The 17,958-nt window shown below is 40.3% G+C and overlaps 2 protein-coding genes across 2 annotated transcripts in view; both read left to right on the forward strand.

Moving 5' to 3' along the window:
* Nucleotides 1-561: 561 nt before the first annotated feature.
* ikbke (inhibitor of nuclear factor kappa B kinase subunit epsilon) lies at nucleotides 562-14,800 on the forward strand. The gene is made up of 21 exons (XM_020634349.3): nucleotides 562-954; nucleotides 1,307-1,406; nucleotides 1,640-1,777; nucleotides 4,062-4,191; nucleotides 4,268-4,449; nucleotides 6,697-6,857; nucleotides 7,217-7,327; nucleotides 7,437-7,616; nucleotides 9,401-9,597; nucleotides 9,829-9,887; nucleotides 9,967-10,058; nucleotides 10,178-10,279; nucleotides 10,513-10,570; nucleotides 11,806-11,918; nucleotides 11,994-12,070; nucleotides 12,168-12,207; nucleotides 12,296-12,397; nucleotides 13,347-13,443; nucleotides 13,626-13,717; nucleotides 13,797-13,868; nucleotides 13,952-14,800. The coding sequence occupies exons 2-21, from the start codon at nucleotides 1,308-1,310 to the stop codon at nucleotides 14,013-14,015; spliced, it is 2,166 nt and encodes a 721-aa protein (XP_020490005.1). The 5' UTR covers nucleotides 562-954; nucleotide 1,307; the 3' UTR covers nucleotides 14,016-14,800.
* A 138-nt stretch (nucleotides 14,801-14,938) lies between these two features.
* The window catches only part of rassf5 (Ras association domain family member 5), a 31,135-nt gene continuing 28,115 nt past the window's right edge, over nucleotides 14,939-17,958 (forward strand). The window contains exon 1 of the mRNA XM_020634305.3: nucleotides 14,939-17,079. Coding sequence (XP_020489961.2) covers nucleotides 16,323-17,079 — 757 coding nt within the window. The 5' untranslated portion in view covers nucleotides 14,939-16,322. The remainder of the gene's footprint in view (nucleotides 17,080-17,958) is intronic.

Here is a 17,958-nt window from a genome sequence, read left to right on the forward strand (position 1 = left end):
AGTCACTGCACTTTAACTTTAACTGTCTATTTATTTATTCATTCATTGCACTAAAACTGTTTATTTACTCATCCAGTCACTGCACAATAATAACTGTATATACTCTTTCAGTCACCATAACTGTCTATTTATTTATTATTATTACCATTCATTCACTGAACAGCAATTGCTCTGGCCACTTTTTGCATACTTCTCTTTAATATCACCCAAAAAAATATTTGTTGTTGTTGTTTTTGTAAACGCTGCTGTTTAGGATTGCTGCGAACAAAGTTTCGTTGTGTCCTTGTATACAATGATAATAAAGATTCTATTCTATACAATGAAAACCTGGGGGGTGGGGGGGATATTGTAAAAACTCATCAAACTCGTCAAATTGAAACGGGACAAAATGTATAATTCAACAGGATGTTTCAAACTATGCAATGAACCAAGTGCAGTTCACTTGTCACACACGGTTTACTGTTACAGAGTTGGTAGTTGAGGCAAAGTGGAAAGTGCCTAGTTTGCTGTTTTGCTTTATTTCCGCCTCTATTTATTCATAGAGTCCGCCCCGTGTTGACTGAAACCAACACTTCCCAAAACACACACTGCAGTGTGATGTTTCCATCTGCTGACTTTGAGGACACCCACTGGTTTTCGACAGAAATAAAAGGAATGCACCAGTTAGTTATTACCGTACCTGCACGTCCTGTTCCTACCTGTGTCCTACGTCATCAGAAAGCAGCCAATACGCAGGTTATAACAGCTGTTTCTTGATTGTCAATACGGAAGAAGTTACGAAGGCGTCTTTTGTCTTCAGTCAAGTTGGAGTGACTGTAAAGCCACGGGTCTATAATTTACGACAGTGAGTTGGTTTTGACGCGACATATCCCGAGATATCGTTTAAAGCAGCTAACGCTAACTTATGAGGAACAGTTGTCAGATACAGCACGGCTAGCTGCAGCAGCTAACAAGGTAAGCTAACCTTTCAACTTATTTATTTATTTTATGTGAGTTATATAAACTTTCTACATGACAAAGAATGGTAAGTTGATAAGAATTAACAAACTTGAACTAACGTGTGTGTGTGTGTGTGTGTGTGTGTGTGTGTGTGTGTGTGTGTGTGTGTGTGTGTGTGTGTGTGTGTGTGTGTGTGTGTGTGTGTGTGTGTGTGTGTGTGTGTGTGTGTGTGTGTGTGTGTGTGTGTGTGTGTGTGTGTGTGTGTGCGCAACTCTATAGGAAAATAAGAGAGTGGGATCTTGTCTGTCTCTCTCCAGTCTCTTTTCTTTGTCTTATAATTAATCATTGTCTATATTGCTCCTTTCAGCATGACAGGGATCACAGCAAGTACAACTAACTACCTGTGGTCAATACAAGATGTCCTGGGTCAAGGAGCTACTGCCAGTGTCTACAAGGCCCGCAACAAGGTAGCAAGAGAAAGTGTTTTTCACTCTCAGACTCAAAAACATCATTTTCTCCATCCGCCTATACCTCAGATGTTGCAACCTACACTTTTACTTGCAGTGACACCAGGATGTGTGATAAGAAAAGGTTGTGGTTGCATTGCTGATGACATTAAATGACGTTTTGATGTGTTATGCTGATCTGTAAATGTGTGTGCGTGTGTGTGTGTGGGTGCATGTACATCTGCGGCATACAGAGGTCGGGTGAGCTGGTTGCTGTCAAGGTGTTTAACACGATGAGCTACAACCGCCCCCATGACGTCCAGATGCGAGAGTTTGAGATGCTCAGGAAGCTGAGCCACAGCAATATTGTTCGGCTGTTTGCTGTGGAAGAAGTAAGGCTACCATAAGAGGTGTTAACTCAAGAACTGGCGAAAAGGGAAAACTCAGTTGTGTGAAGATATTATGAATCAATAACTGTGTAAAATAGGGTAGCAGCTTTCTTCCAAAATGGTTATAGAACATTGATAAGGAGAGCGTTTGTGCATGTGAAAGGGTGCCTTCAAGGCAGGTTTAGGAGAGGGCTCGCTCAATTAAATGACATCTATGGGGCTTATTTGATTTTCCTGCTCAGGTACCATGGTGAGTTATATTGCAGAACCAGCCTGCTCTGTGGATCGCTACCAGTTTAGCTTCATATAGCTAGTGTCAAAGAATGTCGGACAGGCTGTCACAGATTCATTCAGGTGTATTTTTTACACTCCATGCACTTACTTTTTGTGTTCAAAATCACAAGGTCAGGCATTTTCTTTGAATGTTACCAAGACGTATGGTTCAGTTTGCCTGAACGGTAAATTTAAAGACTTTTAAGATTAAAATAAAATCATGGAAATACATCTAATCATTGTCACTATCTCCAAAAAAAATAAATCAAACTATGTAGCCCAAATCACATCAAAGACAACTCCAAGTGCACCGTGTAAAAAGAGTTAAAAGAAAATGAGGAGTTTCTAACTGGTTATGAAACAGACTGATATTTATACTGAGGCCTCTTTGTGACCTACAAAAGCAAACGAGGCCATCAGAAACCAGATTGATCATTTCTATAGAGTTACATACATACACTGTGGGTAAGAAAAGATTAAAGGGGCACAGCTTTGTCCACAGCGGGCGCAAATTAGACACTTATCATCATATTTTCCTGCCACACTTTCCCTTCGATGGGCTTCTAAGCTTTATGTAACAGGCCATGTACAGCAAGCTCACCTGGCAGAACATGTACCATAATGCAGATTCCTAGGTTCAATTTCAGGCCCCCCCTCATTTACTGCGCATCATCATCTCCCTCATTTTCTCTTTCTTTAGCTGTCATTGTCCATTTAAGGAGCTTTCAAATAAAATAAAGAAAGCAGATTTCAATCAGCTGCTTACATCAGTGCTTCTACATGTTTATCCGTACAGGTTAACTAGGCCATGGTGGCTCCACACACACACCTCACAGATAAGGCTAAAATAGGGCACTACAGATCGACTAACAAGTAGGCTTGTGTATTAACACTATTCCTTATATAATCCTTGTGAAATTCAAAACAGAACGATTTGTTTTGCTGCTGAGAAGAAGACATTTGGCACATGGTACCCTCTTCTATTTCTCTTCTCTGCTGCTCATGTTCTCCTTGCACACGCACAATGCAACTTTCATTGAGCCCTAAGAGAGTTCCGTTTGATTGGAGAAAGCTTATTTTTTTTATTAGTGGAACTGCTTGAGCTTTAAGCGAAACTGAGCATATTTTAACAATGGCTTATTCACACTAAGCTTATGCAAGTAAAAACTCAGCTTTCTTAAGCTGCCTTTGTGGAATAAACCTCCTTTACCACAAAGTTAGACACTAGAGTTAGAGAGCTTTCATCGTGCATTTCCAACAAATGTTCTCAGTTACTATTTTTTCACAAATATACATCAGTAGTTATTTGTTGTTTCTTTAAATAATGTAGACTCCTTATAATTTTCATGAAGCCAACAGAATGGAAGGGGCACTTGGGGAAGTGCCTGTAAAACATTCACCCATTCAATTTTCATTTAGCAAAAAAGAGCCATAAGAATCATCAGTAGAAGTCGGTATAGAGATCCATCAAACCTGCTATTCATTCAGTTAAAGTTGTTGAAATTTCATGAATTAGTTGATTACAGTATTCTGATGTTTAAAGCTAATCAAAAAACATCCAAAACAGATTTGAAAAAAGGGAAAGCCATTATAATTTAAAAGGAACAGAGATCTTTAATAAACCGAGATTCAGAACCAAATTGAGGGAACGTTGTTTTACTGTGAAAGGAATCGTTTTATGGAACAATCTCAACAGAGAAACTAATCAATCAAAATCAAACATGATATTTAAAAGAAAAATTAAAGCCAGTTTGTTGAATAAATATGTGGAAATATGTCAGTGAGATGTATTGTTCTGTTTTAATATGCTTTGTACGGTGTAAAATGAATTGTTAAGGAGGACCTACGATGGGGCTGCCAGTGGTTGTGTTTGCCTGCAGCCAATTTATTTTTATTTTAATTGTTTTTGAATGAAGTGTTCTGTTTTGTTTTAATTAATGCTTTGTGAAAGAGGGGCAGATCTTATAAGATTAACCTTCTTTTATGCAGCTCACCTCTCTCTCCCTCTCTCTAGATGCCCTCTAAAAACAAGGTGCTGGTGATGGAGTATTGTTCAGGAGGAAGTCTGCTCAGCCTGCTTGAGGAGCCAGAAAATGCCTTTGGCCTGCCTGAAACCGAGTTCCTTATAGTTTTGCAGTGTGTCGGTGGGTGTGATTCTTAGTACTAACCTGGTAATCTGGAAAACCTAAATTAAAGTGTCCTGGTTTGTCTTCGCTTCAGTGCAGGGCATGAACCACCTGCGAGAAAACGGGGTGGTTCACCGGGACATCAAGCCTGGTAACATCATGCGACAGGTTGGGGAGGACGGAAAGTCTGTTTATAAGCTGACTGACTTTGGAGCAGCGAGAGAGCTGGAAGATGATGAGAAGTTTCTGTCGATCTATGGAACCGAAGAGTATCTGGTAAGATAAAAGCCTTGTGTATGTACTGTGTGGGAAGAGAACAGTGTTTCCAAATAAAAAGGGAATATGAGAAAAACGAGTGCATGCCTCTGCCAAAGCTGTAATTATCTTTAACTATTTTCTTCAGGGTAATGTTAATATAATATGTAAACCTCAGAACTTGCGAGGGACGAACCCGAATCCAAATGTGAATTCGGCAAGGCACGGATAATGAGATGGACACAGATATTTTTTACACCCGAATATGCTATTTATTATTCTGAAAATTTGAAAAAGAAAGTCATTTTCATGTTATTTTTGTACACTTCATTGCTGGATTAATAGACGACCACAGAGATAGAGAGACGCCTGCTGTTCATTTTATTTTTATGCATTTGTTGCAGCACAACTTCAAAGTCCGATATGAATAGAATAGAATAGAATAGAACTTTATTTGTCCACAAGGTGGAAAATTGTCTTTGGCTTCATAAGAACAAGACAGAAAAAACAACATTATGACAAACAACACAACATTCAAGCACATCAGGAAACCAGGAGAGCGCCTGTAGTCCTCGACAACATCATAGTCAGCATGGTTCGAGAATTTAAAATAATAAGTAGTTTTAATACATTTCCATGCCCGGACCATGTGACCATGTTAAAAGACAAAATACTTTCTACCAGATTCTTGTACACCATTTCAAGAATCTTTTTACTCACCCCAAACTCATTCAGCTGCCTAAGTAGGTGTAGCCTCTGCAGAGCTGTTTTAAAGACATAGTCTGTGTTATCTATGAATTTGAGGTGACTATCGATGCAAGTTCCTAAAAATTTAAGCAGTTAAATAAAAATCAGAGAATCAAAAAAGACCAAGTACTTTGAGTTTTCTGTTGTATCACTACACTGATTTACACTATCTTTTCAACAATTTCCCCCATGATTGTGAGGCAGGAGTCAGATTTTATATAGTTGATAGGAAAAAATAGTTTGATGTATCCTCCTGACTAAAAAGGTCTGACAACAATATAAATGTCATGATTTTTATAACGGGCAAGATAAACTCTAGAAACCCTGTTGGGTATAACATTTTGATCAACCACTGAATGTAGCATTCGTTTTAAGATTTTATGTACAGACTTCCCTTCTTTCATACTGCACGGTTATCCAGCAGGTCATTCTGAGATACCCTTAGCACTCATATTCCATTACAGCTGCATTAAAAAGAACATGAGGTGACTTCATGAGCAGATCATCTTTTTACTGCCTCATCGGCAAGGGAGCAGGATAAAGAAATTCAAGTCAAACGTGCTAAAATGATAAAACACCAATAAAAAGCATGTCCAGTGAGCCCCATTGATTGACAGTGATAAGACTATTGCACATTTTTGTAAACTTCTCCTTTCTTCAGTTCTCCTCCAGGGAAACTCATGGCAGCAGAAATAATGTTGCTATCCACTGTTTTGATGATAACTTGGCCTAAAGAGAAGAATGCATTTGGTTTTATGGAGTATATTTAGAACAAAGTAAAGGATGCAATCACACTAGCCTATATCGTTCACACTATTCCTTTGGTTATGATACTTAAGTTGTTTGCTTACCCCCAAGGAACTGAACCTCCTATTGCTATAAAACCAGTTTCTCCTCTGAAATGAATTTCTATGGGATGTGTGTGCATGGTGTGTTTCTTTTTTTATGATCCCCTCTGTGTGTGACTATGCTGCAGCTCGAGCTGGAAATAATTTGTTACCAGTGTAATGTATTCTTGGCAAAGATGACTGTCAGTCAGTCAGTCAGTGAGGCCCGGTGGAGGCCAGATGTTAAAACCTCAAAGCAAATTGTATCAAGACTTTGTAGCCACCTAGTGGACAAATTGAAATTACCACAGTTTTAAGACTGTTACATATCTGGTAGGACTGTTACACGTCTTCGACGTGCTTGTATTTTTAGTGACTTCCCTGGATTAAAAAGGAGACTCCTGTGAGAGAAACACTACTTTTTTTCTCTCTTCTTCTTTGGCATTTTTGCCTTCATAGGATAGACAGGAAATGTTGTGAAGAAGGAGTTTGGTAGACATGCATCAAAAGGTCAGACCAACAACCGATGTGTTGAGAGTGATTGCCTCTTCTCTACCAACTGAGCTGCAACCCCAAAATCCCACTTTCACTGGACAAGTTCAGATGTGATCTTAGCTGCTATCGACATATGACATATTATCCAAATATGAAGACTTCTCTGACTGTACATGTGTTTGTGTTTGTTTGTGTGCAGCACCCAGACATGTATGAACGTGCTGTGTTGCGCAAGCCTCATCAGAAATCCTATGGAGTGAGTGTAGACCTGTGGAGTATTGGTGTGACATTTTACCACACTGCCACTGGGAGTCTTCCCTTCACACCATATGGTGGACCCCGCAGGAACAAACCCACCATGTGAGTTATTTTATTACATTTGCAACATAAACCACAGGCCTTATACTTATGATATAAACATCTGATTTTAATCTACAGTCCTTCAACCAAAGTTTAAAGACTTTTTTTCAGTTGAGACAGATTTCCTAGTCATATTTATAAGAAAAATGACATGAAGTTCTGGTTTACGCTTCTCCCTAGACCAGCATCACCAGTCTATCATTTTTTGAAAGCATACTACAATGTAAACAATTAGTGATATCTGTAGATGTCCTTGTGGAGAAAGCTGTTTTGCTGCAATTGTGTCTCCAGGCATCCTGGGGTTTATGCAGAACAATAATGTCTATCAATAACCCATCAGTCTTTGTCTTGTTGTGCAGGTTCAAAATAACGACAGAGAAGCCGATGGGCGCTATAGCTGGAATACAGCGCGTGGCAGACGGACCTATAGAGTGGAGCTACGGCCTTCCTCACAGCTGTCAACTTTCACAGTATGTCACACCAAATGGAGCCCTTCAATATGTATTTCAGTGACACCATAATGAAAACACATGATACTTCTTCTTGATTGACTCCATCTATTTCTCCCCTGGTCTGTAGAGGTCTGACAGTGCAGCTGGTTCCGGTCCTGGCAGGTATACTGGAGGCTGACCAGGAGAGGTGTTGGGGTTTTGACCAGTTCTTCACAGCCACCACAGACATCCTGCAGCGACAGCCAGTTCACCTCTTCTCTCTGCAACAGGCCCAGGCGCATTGCATCTACATACACCACTACAACACGTAAGTCTGTGCAAATATAAACACCCTCCAGAATAAAGCAGTCAACAGCAGGGTTTTAATGGCTCAGAGAAGTCCTCTGGGGGTGACTACACATGCAGTAGGCCTGAACGGCCCGCCTCAAGTCATTGCAACAAGGCTGTGTTACCGCCATTTCACAGCAGTCCCCATAACACATTAATTTTTTAAACCTCGTATTCATTCCTATATGGAGGCAATAACTCAGAATATAAAGAAAGAATAATCCTTAAAATGATATATTCCCTTAGGTTACAACTAGAGCGAAAAGAAAGTGTTCATTTTAGTAACACTAATACGTAATGCCATCGCAGCAAAAAAGAACAACTATGTCCGTAAATACTTACATTAATATTGCCCGCCTGTAATAAACCCACACTTAAATTTCACTCCACAAATAGAAAGAGAGCACTTAGCACACTTAGTAAGCAAAGAGTGACAAAAAGAACAAACGGAGCACTAAATGAGAGACAAAATATTTAAATAAAATTACATTTTTTAAGGATTCCTTTCACTGTCGTTGTGAACCACTTTTTGGTAACGAAAAAATTAACATGTATTTGAATGATTAGTTTTGTACTTTATAATATCTCAGCTTTGGTATTTTTTTCTCACCTGATTTCCACAGGGCTTTCTAAAACATCTGCAGGTGGTGCCAAAAATGTCTATATGCAAAACAATCCAACTCTCTACAGCAGCCTTTCCCAAACTTAAAGACTGCCGCGGCCCGCTTTGAAATACAAAATTACTCCTGGGCCCATTATACATTTTTTTTATGACTACAGCTCTAACTTTTAGTAATGGTAAATTATTGGACATGACAAAATGATATTATGGCAAGATAGACACAAAGGTTTACTAAACAATATGTCCATGAATAGTCATGAGATGCCTTACTAATCACTTAAGGGGTTGACTCATGGTTAATCATCATTATTGTGATATTTCTTTTCTTTTTAAAATTGGTGGAGGACTTTTTGCGGCCCACCTGCAGTACCCACACGGCCCACCAGGGGACCGCTGCCCACACTTTGGGAAGCACTGTTCTACAGACAAAAGGATGACATTTGGACTGAAATTAGAAACATGTCCATCAATTTTTAAGGTGCACTGTGGAGTTTTGGTAGAGAAATGTGAAAGTTTACAGATTCTGTCTGTGGTACGTGTTCATAACTCTATACACAAACTGTCCTCAGAGGAAAATTTGTGTGTTTAGTTTAGAAAATATAGCATATAATTGTTTCACTTCTCCAACTTTCCAATTTCACTACCAAATCTACATAGTGCACCTTTAAGCTGATATCTAGTCTGATCTGCAGGTGCAACATAATTCCAGATTCACTTAAACTTGCAGATAAGATAAGAACTTCAAACTGTGGAATTTCACCCAGATATTCAAAATTTTAAGTGTTAAGTGTTTTGTTTCCATGTCTGCATACAGAATGTTATATTGTGCTGCTATGCAAATTGTACTTTCCTGAAGCGACCTTTGAATGTGCCTGCCTACTCAGCATGTTGTTTACTTCACAGCATGACTCAAGAGTAGGACTTCACAAAGTGAATCACATGTAATTGAGGTGGTACAAAGTGGGAGGTTGTTATTTTATTCAGAAGTCGGGCTGACGAGACGACGTGACTCGTTCAGTAGATAATTACACCAACAAGCCCATGTGCAGAAAACTAGGTTTATTCCTTTATTTGAATGTGATAAAGGATTTTAAAAAAGTGGTCTGGATGCCAGAGATCCTCTCTTCTCTTAATCCTCTCAGGGTGTCAGTATTCTTTGAGGAGGTTGCCTCTCAGACTGGTATTGGAGTACAGCTGCAACATCTACTGTACCTGGGTCACGACCTCCCTCTGGAAGGCAACATGAAGGTGGTCAACCTCCCGAGTACTTCAAGAGCCCAGCCTCTGATTCTGCTCAGCTGCGGGCCTGAAGCAAACCCCAGCCTTCCCTTCAGAGAACGTAAGACAATCAAAGACAATGAACGCCTTTGAAATGTTCCTGTGAAGTCCTCAGGATTCCTCTTCTTTATTCTTTGCTTTCTCCCCCAAGGGAGATATAAAAGAGTCGATATGAGGTGTATTCCAGCATCACACCTACTCAAACAAATATCTTTGTCAGTTAGTGGCTTTGCACAAGTCTGTTGATGAATATTTCTATAAATGCAACAGTTTTTTTTGCTTTTCTTTGTAGCAGAGACTCCTGTCATCCCATCCAAGTTTGATGTTGTGGCAGACTATCACTTCACTAAGGTGAATTGATTTATTCAATGTCTCCCAACACATTATTTAACACATTATTTCCCCCTTCTAACCATTCCCTTCTCTGTAGGTAACGGTGGGAGTGGTCCACCAGTATCTCAGGATGGTAAAGTTGCTGCACTCACATAGAGAGCTACTCCTTCAAGGATACTACAGCTACATGTGAGACTCGCACGTGCTAAAATGAGGATCATTTGCTTCATTTCACTGAGTAATGTAACTCTAGGTGATGACCCTTGTCAAATGTTTTCTCCTCCATGTCCTCCTCTGTTCTTCCTCAGGATGAGGCTGCGCAGGGAGTGTGGAGAAGCGATGCACAGTATTGCCATGATCACTGTTAGACTTCAGTCCTGCCTCAGCGTAGAACACAGGCTTCACACACTGTGAGTTGATGTACTTTGGATATTAGTCACAGCTCTATGTTTTCATGACAAACCTTTTGATACACAGCAGTTGGGAAAAAATTGAGTTGTCATTTTTTGTCTTGCATTATCCAGAGTGTTATGTAGGTTTTATATTCCTAGTATGAATAACCAATATTGTTAAACATGCAACTTTTGTAACCTCCCCTTTCTTTACCTCTCCTCCAATATCTGTTGTGACTTTATTTTTTAAGGGGCCAACACACTTCAGAAAACCAAGGTTCAGGTGATGGCAACGAAAAGCTGCAGCTGGTGAGTGACGTCAGGATGAAGCATCACACGGCCTGGTTTGGTCGATGTTAGTAATGGAAAGGATGTCAGGAATAAGACTTTTTACATATTTTTATGGTTTAATTCTAAGTTTAGGAATTTATGTTTGAGAATGACTGATCACTGGGAAGAATGTGAGCATTTCGACAGGTATGATGGCCAGAATACGTAAGCTGCTATTTGAATTTAACCCAGCTTTTATTTTGAAATAAAATAAGGACCCTTCTGATAGATGGAAGGTTACGACATTAACTTAATCACGGAAAAAGAAACGGCTAAAGGGAACGGTAAAAAAGTGAAATGTTTTATGTCTTGAGATCAGTATTACTTTTGACCTGTGGACTGAGCTGTCTGAGAAATTAGCAATTTAAAGACACATTAGTGTTGTTCCTTTTTTTTTTTTTTTTATTGAAGGGTTTTTAAAAAAATAAAACGGAAACAGGCAATGGGGGAAAAAAAATTCTAAACATAAATTATTCAGAAGCTATATGTTCCCAAGCCTGCCTGCAAGTTCCCACCTCCCCCCACGCATGTTCCCAGTTTCGTACATACATATATCCACACAAACCTATACACATATACATACATATCAATCAATAATAATTGATTAATAAAAATAATAAATAAAATAAAAAACAACAACAAAAATGAAGAATACAATTCATGCATCCTTGTTGTCCCAGAATATGTTCATGTTGTCAGAAATAGACTATGGACTGACAAGCCCCTTATTGGTACCATAGATAACATAGGACCACATGCAAAATATTCACAAATATTTAAAAGGGTTGTTCTGGTGTAAACCTCCTTGTGACATGATATGTTGTAAATGTTCCACATTTAAAGTGCATTTGTTTTACCTGTATACATTTTTAGTTAGAAAATACAGTATTTTATAAATTCCTGCCTGTTTATATATGTCTCTAAATACATATATATACATGCACTTACTCACATACATATACCCACCCTCACACATACATGAATACACATACTCACTCACACATTAGTGTTGTGTTGTGTTGGGGGGCAAGGGATTGGTGCCTTGCTCAATGGTACCTCAGCAGTTTTCCAGAAGTGAACTGGCACCTCTCCAGCTATTAAACCAATTTCCAGACATGGAAAACCTGGACTTGTCTATGTTAGAATGTGAACTATTCTAACCATTAGACTTTACCTGATTCAGCTATCAGAGTGTGTGTCTGTTGTCTCTGCAGGTCCACCAGCACCTGCCCATATACGCCACTGGCATCCAAGAGTTTCAGAACCGACTGGACCATCTGCAGATAGAGCAGGCCAAACTAGCAGAGACGCTCGCCAATGACAAGAGGTAATCTGGGATTCAAGCTTCAGGGAGGCCTCATGAACGTGTGGTGTTTGACCTCTGACCTCTTATCTCTCACAGCTGCCAGAAGATGGAGATGCTGCTGCAGAAGATAACAGTGATTCACCAGCACTATCGCAAAGACAAACTAATTGGCAGTATGTATGTTTACCATTGAAATTGGAAACACATTCAGCCCTTTTGTTCTGGGATTAGTTGACAGGACCTTTTATATTTTTCTCATTTTTACCACAGAGTTGTCTTATAATGATGAGCAAATCCACAAGTTTGAAAAGTGAGTATGTGTCCACACAGCTGCTGCACTGCTCGCCCAGTGTGTGAAGTTGTTATTCCTGTAATGTGATTGTTGCTCTTTTTCCCAGAATCCACCTGTCAACCCACATTAAGAGAGTGAAATCTCTCTTTAGAGACGACTGTGTACAGAGATACAAAGAGCTTCTGGCCTCAGCCAGGACGTGGAGCAGGTCAGAACAGACTCAAGTTGCTTTATTTATTTTACAAACATAGGTGAACTTTGGAGCAGATTAACATCAGCTGCTTCAGCCCAATCATTGATGACTATTTAAAGGAAGACAATAGGGCACTGTTATTGAGCAGAATCAGTTTGGAGTTTGCTTTATCTTTTAGTGCTAGGTTATTAAATTATATAAAGTTTTAACTTGTCTTACACTTCGCTCTATAGCTCCATTTCCTGTTCAATTTTTTTCTATCAAGTTTTTACTTTTCATGTTGTATCTGAGTTTTAATTTGCATATTGAGTGGGGCTGGGTAGCCTTGCAATTATCCCAAGCACTCCATGATTGGCTTTCTATGTGATTTTTCACACTTAAATATAATAGAAATCAAGTATATCCTCTGAAAATAACTCTGTGAGTCATGACTGTCTACAATGGGTGTAACACCCGAGTCCCACTGTCTGTGATGCTTTCAGAGTTTTCAGAGTCCTATCTTCACTTTGTTTACATCGTTGGGATGGCCGGCTGACTCCTCCCCTCACGTATAAAAGTTGTTTAATTGAGGGACTAGAGAAAAGAAGAATAACATACTGTACTCACTGCTTAACTGTGTTTCTAGATCACGCTCATTTCAGGTAAATTTACATGCAGTGTGAAGATACCAGCATAATAAAGATCGCTAGCATTAGCATGCTAACACAACAATGCAGCGTGAGTTGTTTTGGTTTCATGCAGGTGCTCAAGGGCGACATCTGCTGGATCAAAAAAATCACATATAAAGCCTTTTAAGGATTTAAGGATAGTCCTCGGAGCAGGTGGTCCAGATTCGATTCTGACCCTCTGCACTTTTCCTTATCCTGGTATCCTATAGTATCCACTGTCCAGCAGGTATTGGTATATTGTAAAGATGTCCACTTTGAATTATTAAAGTGTGTCTTTATTTTACCTTACTTTTCAGTGTGTTACTGGAAAAGCAGACCCGCTTGCAAGACTTTGGCTCTTTCTCCACAGGCTTGTTGGCAGACCTGGAGATGAATAATCAGCGTCAGAATAAGGTCAACATTTCACTTTTGGATCAGATTGTTACTTAACAGTGTACACATGTATGATTGACTGATGGTTACATGTGAATTGAGGTTTTTTTGGATTTGTTAGAGCTTTTTAAGTGGACAACTCAGTGATGTCACTCATGTTGCATCTCAGCATATTGATGATGTAACGTCTCATTTGTCCTCAGGCTCTGGACAGAATATTATCCGGTCTTAAGCCCGGCAGAGGAGCACAACAGTCCACAGTTGCACCCAGAGACAAGGACCAGATGGTCTTCAGGTGTGTGTCTTTATGTGTGGCCATGAAAGATAGAGTCAGTCTACCTGTTGCCATGATAACATGTCTTTCTTTGTTCAAGGATGCACCATCTAAAGGAGGAAATGGAGATTTTGGTGCAGGAACTACAGTTTAACAACAGCGTTATAGAGAGGTCAGTTTCTCCCTGTCAACTAGATATTCATTTGGTAGTAAGGACATTTGGATTATTACTTTGTTTTTGTTTTTGTTCTGTAGTTTGGGAGCAGTGAACTCTACAGCAGCTTTGGATCCAAGCTTGAGCAGACCATCTACGCTGTGACAAAAGTACGACATGTAGGACCGGCTACAGCACTGTGTGTGCAAGCGCTGCATGAAGAGGAAGCAGCCAAAGACAATCAATTAAATGTGAATCTCAGTTTAGAGATAAGATGCACAGGATGAAGAAGGAGGAAACGCTATTAATGGGTTTTCTTTATTCAGTGTGTGGGTGTGTGTGGCATCAGAGACAAGCAGTTCAATATAAACCTCATTGAATCCTTTAGTGTTACAGTTATAATGGGCTGCAACAGTGATGGATTGTCAGGATAAATGTGAAGTCAGCTGCCATGTGTTAATCTGATGCAGAGTTTGTTCTTTGTTCCATAGAGAGAGAGAAACCTGGAGACGCTTTAAAGGAGCAATATGTAAGATATCGACTGAATTCATTCATAAAATGACCTATATCATCAGACATTAAGGAAACTTGCTATGTTGAAATACTTGCTTGCGGAAGCGGGCAAGCCAACAGGTTCAGATATAACTGATTCTACCTGACCTAAAAAGCCTTGGCATTTTTCTAATCAGATCCCCATCCAGAAATGTGACAAAGCTATAGGATAAATATTGATGCGCTTGAAAAATGGAGAGAGGTTTGAGCTGCCGTGCCTGCGACATGGAAAACACTACATGTGTTAACATATTGCTCCTTTAAATGATTAATTTAAAAGGACTCACTGTGTATCTCTCTGTGGGAATGGATGTCTTATGTCTGTGTGTTTGTTAAGGAAAACTAAGGATTCCCCTGCTGTCTTTTTGATCATAAAATAAAGGTTTCATGTGACTTCATATCTAGGTTGGCTTGAAGTTTATCATTGTAACTTTAAAGGATTGATCACATCATTGATAGTCACAAGGCACTTTAGTTTAGATTTTCTCTCACACTGTTGATGTTTAAGTTGTATGATAAGTTATAGCTTTGTTTTCTTGTATGTTTCACTGGTAAAGAGAAGTAACACAATCAGGGAGTCTCAGCACTCACCACAGTGCCTCCATTTAAACAGAAGTAATCACAGTTCAATGACAGTGAGGCAAATTTACAGTGTGAGATGACATTAAACTTTGAAAAAAAAAACAAAGGGTAGGGAATCCCAGGGTTTTTTGAATATGTTTATTAAAGGGTCACAGTTTATATGAGGTTAGAAAGGTAGTTTACTATGCATTCAATGTACTGGAAAATATGGACATTTCTCTTTTTTGTATTTGCCTTAAGAAATTATATTATTTCAGATGATTAATAAAATGATATTAAAGGCTGAAAGTGAAAGTAGAAAAACATGTCATGTCTTAATTTCTAAGTTTACAGTTGCAGCATAACTCCTGTGAAAAAGACAAACACTTCATGCATGACTCGTATAACAGTACTCTCATAATATTTATTCAAATTACTTTAAATTTAACTTGTGTGGGTATGTGTATCTGGGCCAGGGTGATAAAAGGTTGAAAACAAATCCAAAAACAAGTGACTGGTTGTGACACTAGAAAGTACAGAAGTGAAATTTTCTCACTCAAACTGCGTAGGAGTTTTGTGGGTGTCCCCCGGGGCTTTCTTGGTTTGGTAAGGGTGACGACTGCAACTGCCTCAGTTGTTCCTTTACTGATCATAAGATGTGCTCTCGGCCAAGTGGAAAATTTGATAACTTTTCTCCTCTTAGCCTTCACAAACAAATATGAAATAATAGTTTGTATTACTCGACCTTTCCCACTGCACTGTAGAAATCTGTCAGTGTTAGTCCTGTTTCATACAGTCATGATCATGACAAGGGATTTGTTATGCTTCTTGTAGTTGAGATAATAATGCAGTTGTCAACAGTGACACAACCATTCTTCTCAATTTACCAATAAATAAAAAAGTAATTAAGAATTTGTTTCTTTAATGGGTGACCTCCTTTGTCAAAAACAGGAACCATGTGCCAAATCATTGTCCTGTAGTAGCTTTCTTTCTTTGTTTTTTAGTAAAAGTGGTTTCAGTTGAATTAAGTAACATAAAGTCCTGGTACTAGAAGTTGTAATGAACAGCTAACATTTACAGGATTGTTTGTGTGATTCATCAGGACGTAAAGTCTTGTTGAGCAGTGAATCAGAGGTTAATACTTCAGTAATGCCAAATCAAATCTACAGGACGAAACAGGGATCAACGCGCGCTCCCTCTCGCTTTAAAGCAGGCGCGCCCCCGTCCGATCTCTTACGTCACTACTACACGATGTCGCGGGCGTGAGTTGAGTTTACATTCAGGGCACGGAGTGAAAACACGCACTATTACACACTCTTTAACAACCCAAACACACACGCATTACAGGAGGACAGGATAATGGCGTCTGCGAGTGTGGTGGGGCAGCACCCGGGTCCGCACAGACTGGACTCGGAACCTCAGCTGCTGCTCTTCAAGCTGCCCGGCAGAAAGAAAATCACCCTGCCGAGGAAGCCGTCCTGGGAGAAGATGATGTTCAGAAGAAGCTCGGGGGTCAGTGGGGTGTGTGTGTCGGTCGCTGCTGAAGGAGCAGCTGGGACTCAACCCTCGTCTCCGGGACTGGAGGGAGAGACGGCGGCAAAAGGAGGGAAGATGCCCGGGGAAAGATGCGCTGCTCCGGCCGCCCCTTCTGCGCCACGTAGCCCGGGCCGGGACAGAGAGCAGGGTAGCACGGACTGCGACAGGTGGACCGCTCCAGAGAGTCGAACCGGTGACATCTCGAATGACTGCAACAGCAACATCAGCGGGGACTTGAACCACAACACAGGGGGACGCAGGGGGACTTCGCTCAAGAGGTCTTGCATCAACGTCATGACAGGGGGATCTGGAGCGCACCGGCACCGGGACGCGCCACACGGGAGAGCAGACAGCGGCAGTCTTCAGCTGGACAGGCTCACTCAGGGCAAGACTGGAGTCGTCAGGCTGGCTCGCACAGAGCCTCACCGCCGGGAGGCCTGGTCCATCTTCCCCAGGTGTTTGGACCCCAGGGTGAGGACCGAGAGAGGAGAAGGACATCGGTTCGAGGCCAAGCCTGTTACGCAGGACTGGTGTGACGCCTGCAGCCGCCAGATTACCGCACAGGCACTCAAGTGTCAAAGTAAGTTGTTGCTGTTTCCCAACTACGAATACATCTGTGTAGGCTTTATTTATCATTCAGACCACTGTTACTTAGCAGCTGATACTTTCATATGAGTGAATGTAGAAATGCACATAGACAACACACTTGTTTCGGTCTTAAGTGATTTTCCTTTTTAATAGAGGGCAACAGATTATCTTTTAGAATTTATTTATCTGTTACTTGTCTGACTCTGTATGTCCTTTCTGGTAATATTTCAGACTGTTCTATGAAGTGTCCCGTGGCTTTACTCTACCATATTAGTGGCAGTGTGTTGTTATACAAAAGATAAGTGTGCATGTGACTTTGTGAGTGAGCCAGTATGACAGGGAAGGACATTTTCATGCAGACAAAGCCAAAAATCCTTTAATGGAAAAGCCCATTATCTTGTCCTTCCAGCTTTGCCCGCAGAGTTCTCTCCCTCTCGTTGATTTGTAACCTCTCCTGGCAGAGACGGTTGAATTCAGTGGTGCATTGAAAACAATCTGTAAAAATCAAACTTTAATTGTTAGTCCATGAGAACCAATTTAGCTGCCTTGCTTCAGAAGAGAAGGTCAGAAAGTCAGAATGAGACGGTAAGTAGTTCCTTACAGTGAATGCAGCAATTTTTTAAGATGATACATCTGAGGGTTTATACTTCTTGCCTTTTAAATCTGTTTAGATTAACTGTGCCTCGTATCTCTGGAGTCACATACCTGACTATAAATTCTGGCTTGCTCTGATGACATCACTCCCACCTGTGCAGCCCCGGGACAAAGAGAGTGCAGACAAAGCCAATTTCAACTGGCACACTGGATATGTGTTTAATCTGGCACTTACGTATACACCAATCACACACCAGAGATTTGTGTGGCCGTAAAT

Source organism: Labrus bergylta, chromosome 5, assembly GCF_963930695.1.
Source record: "Labrus bergylta chromosome 5, fLabBer1.1, whole genome shotgun sequence".
NCBI lineage: Eukaryota > Metazoa > Chordata > Actinopteri > Labriformes > Labridae > Labrus > Labrus bergylta.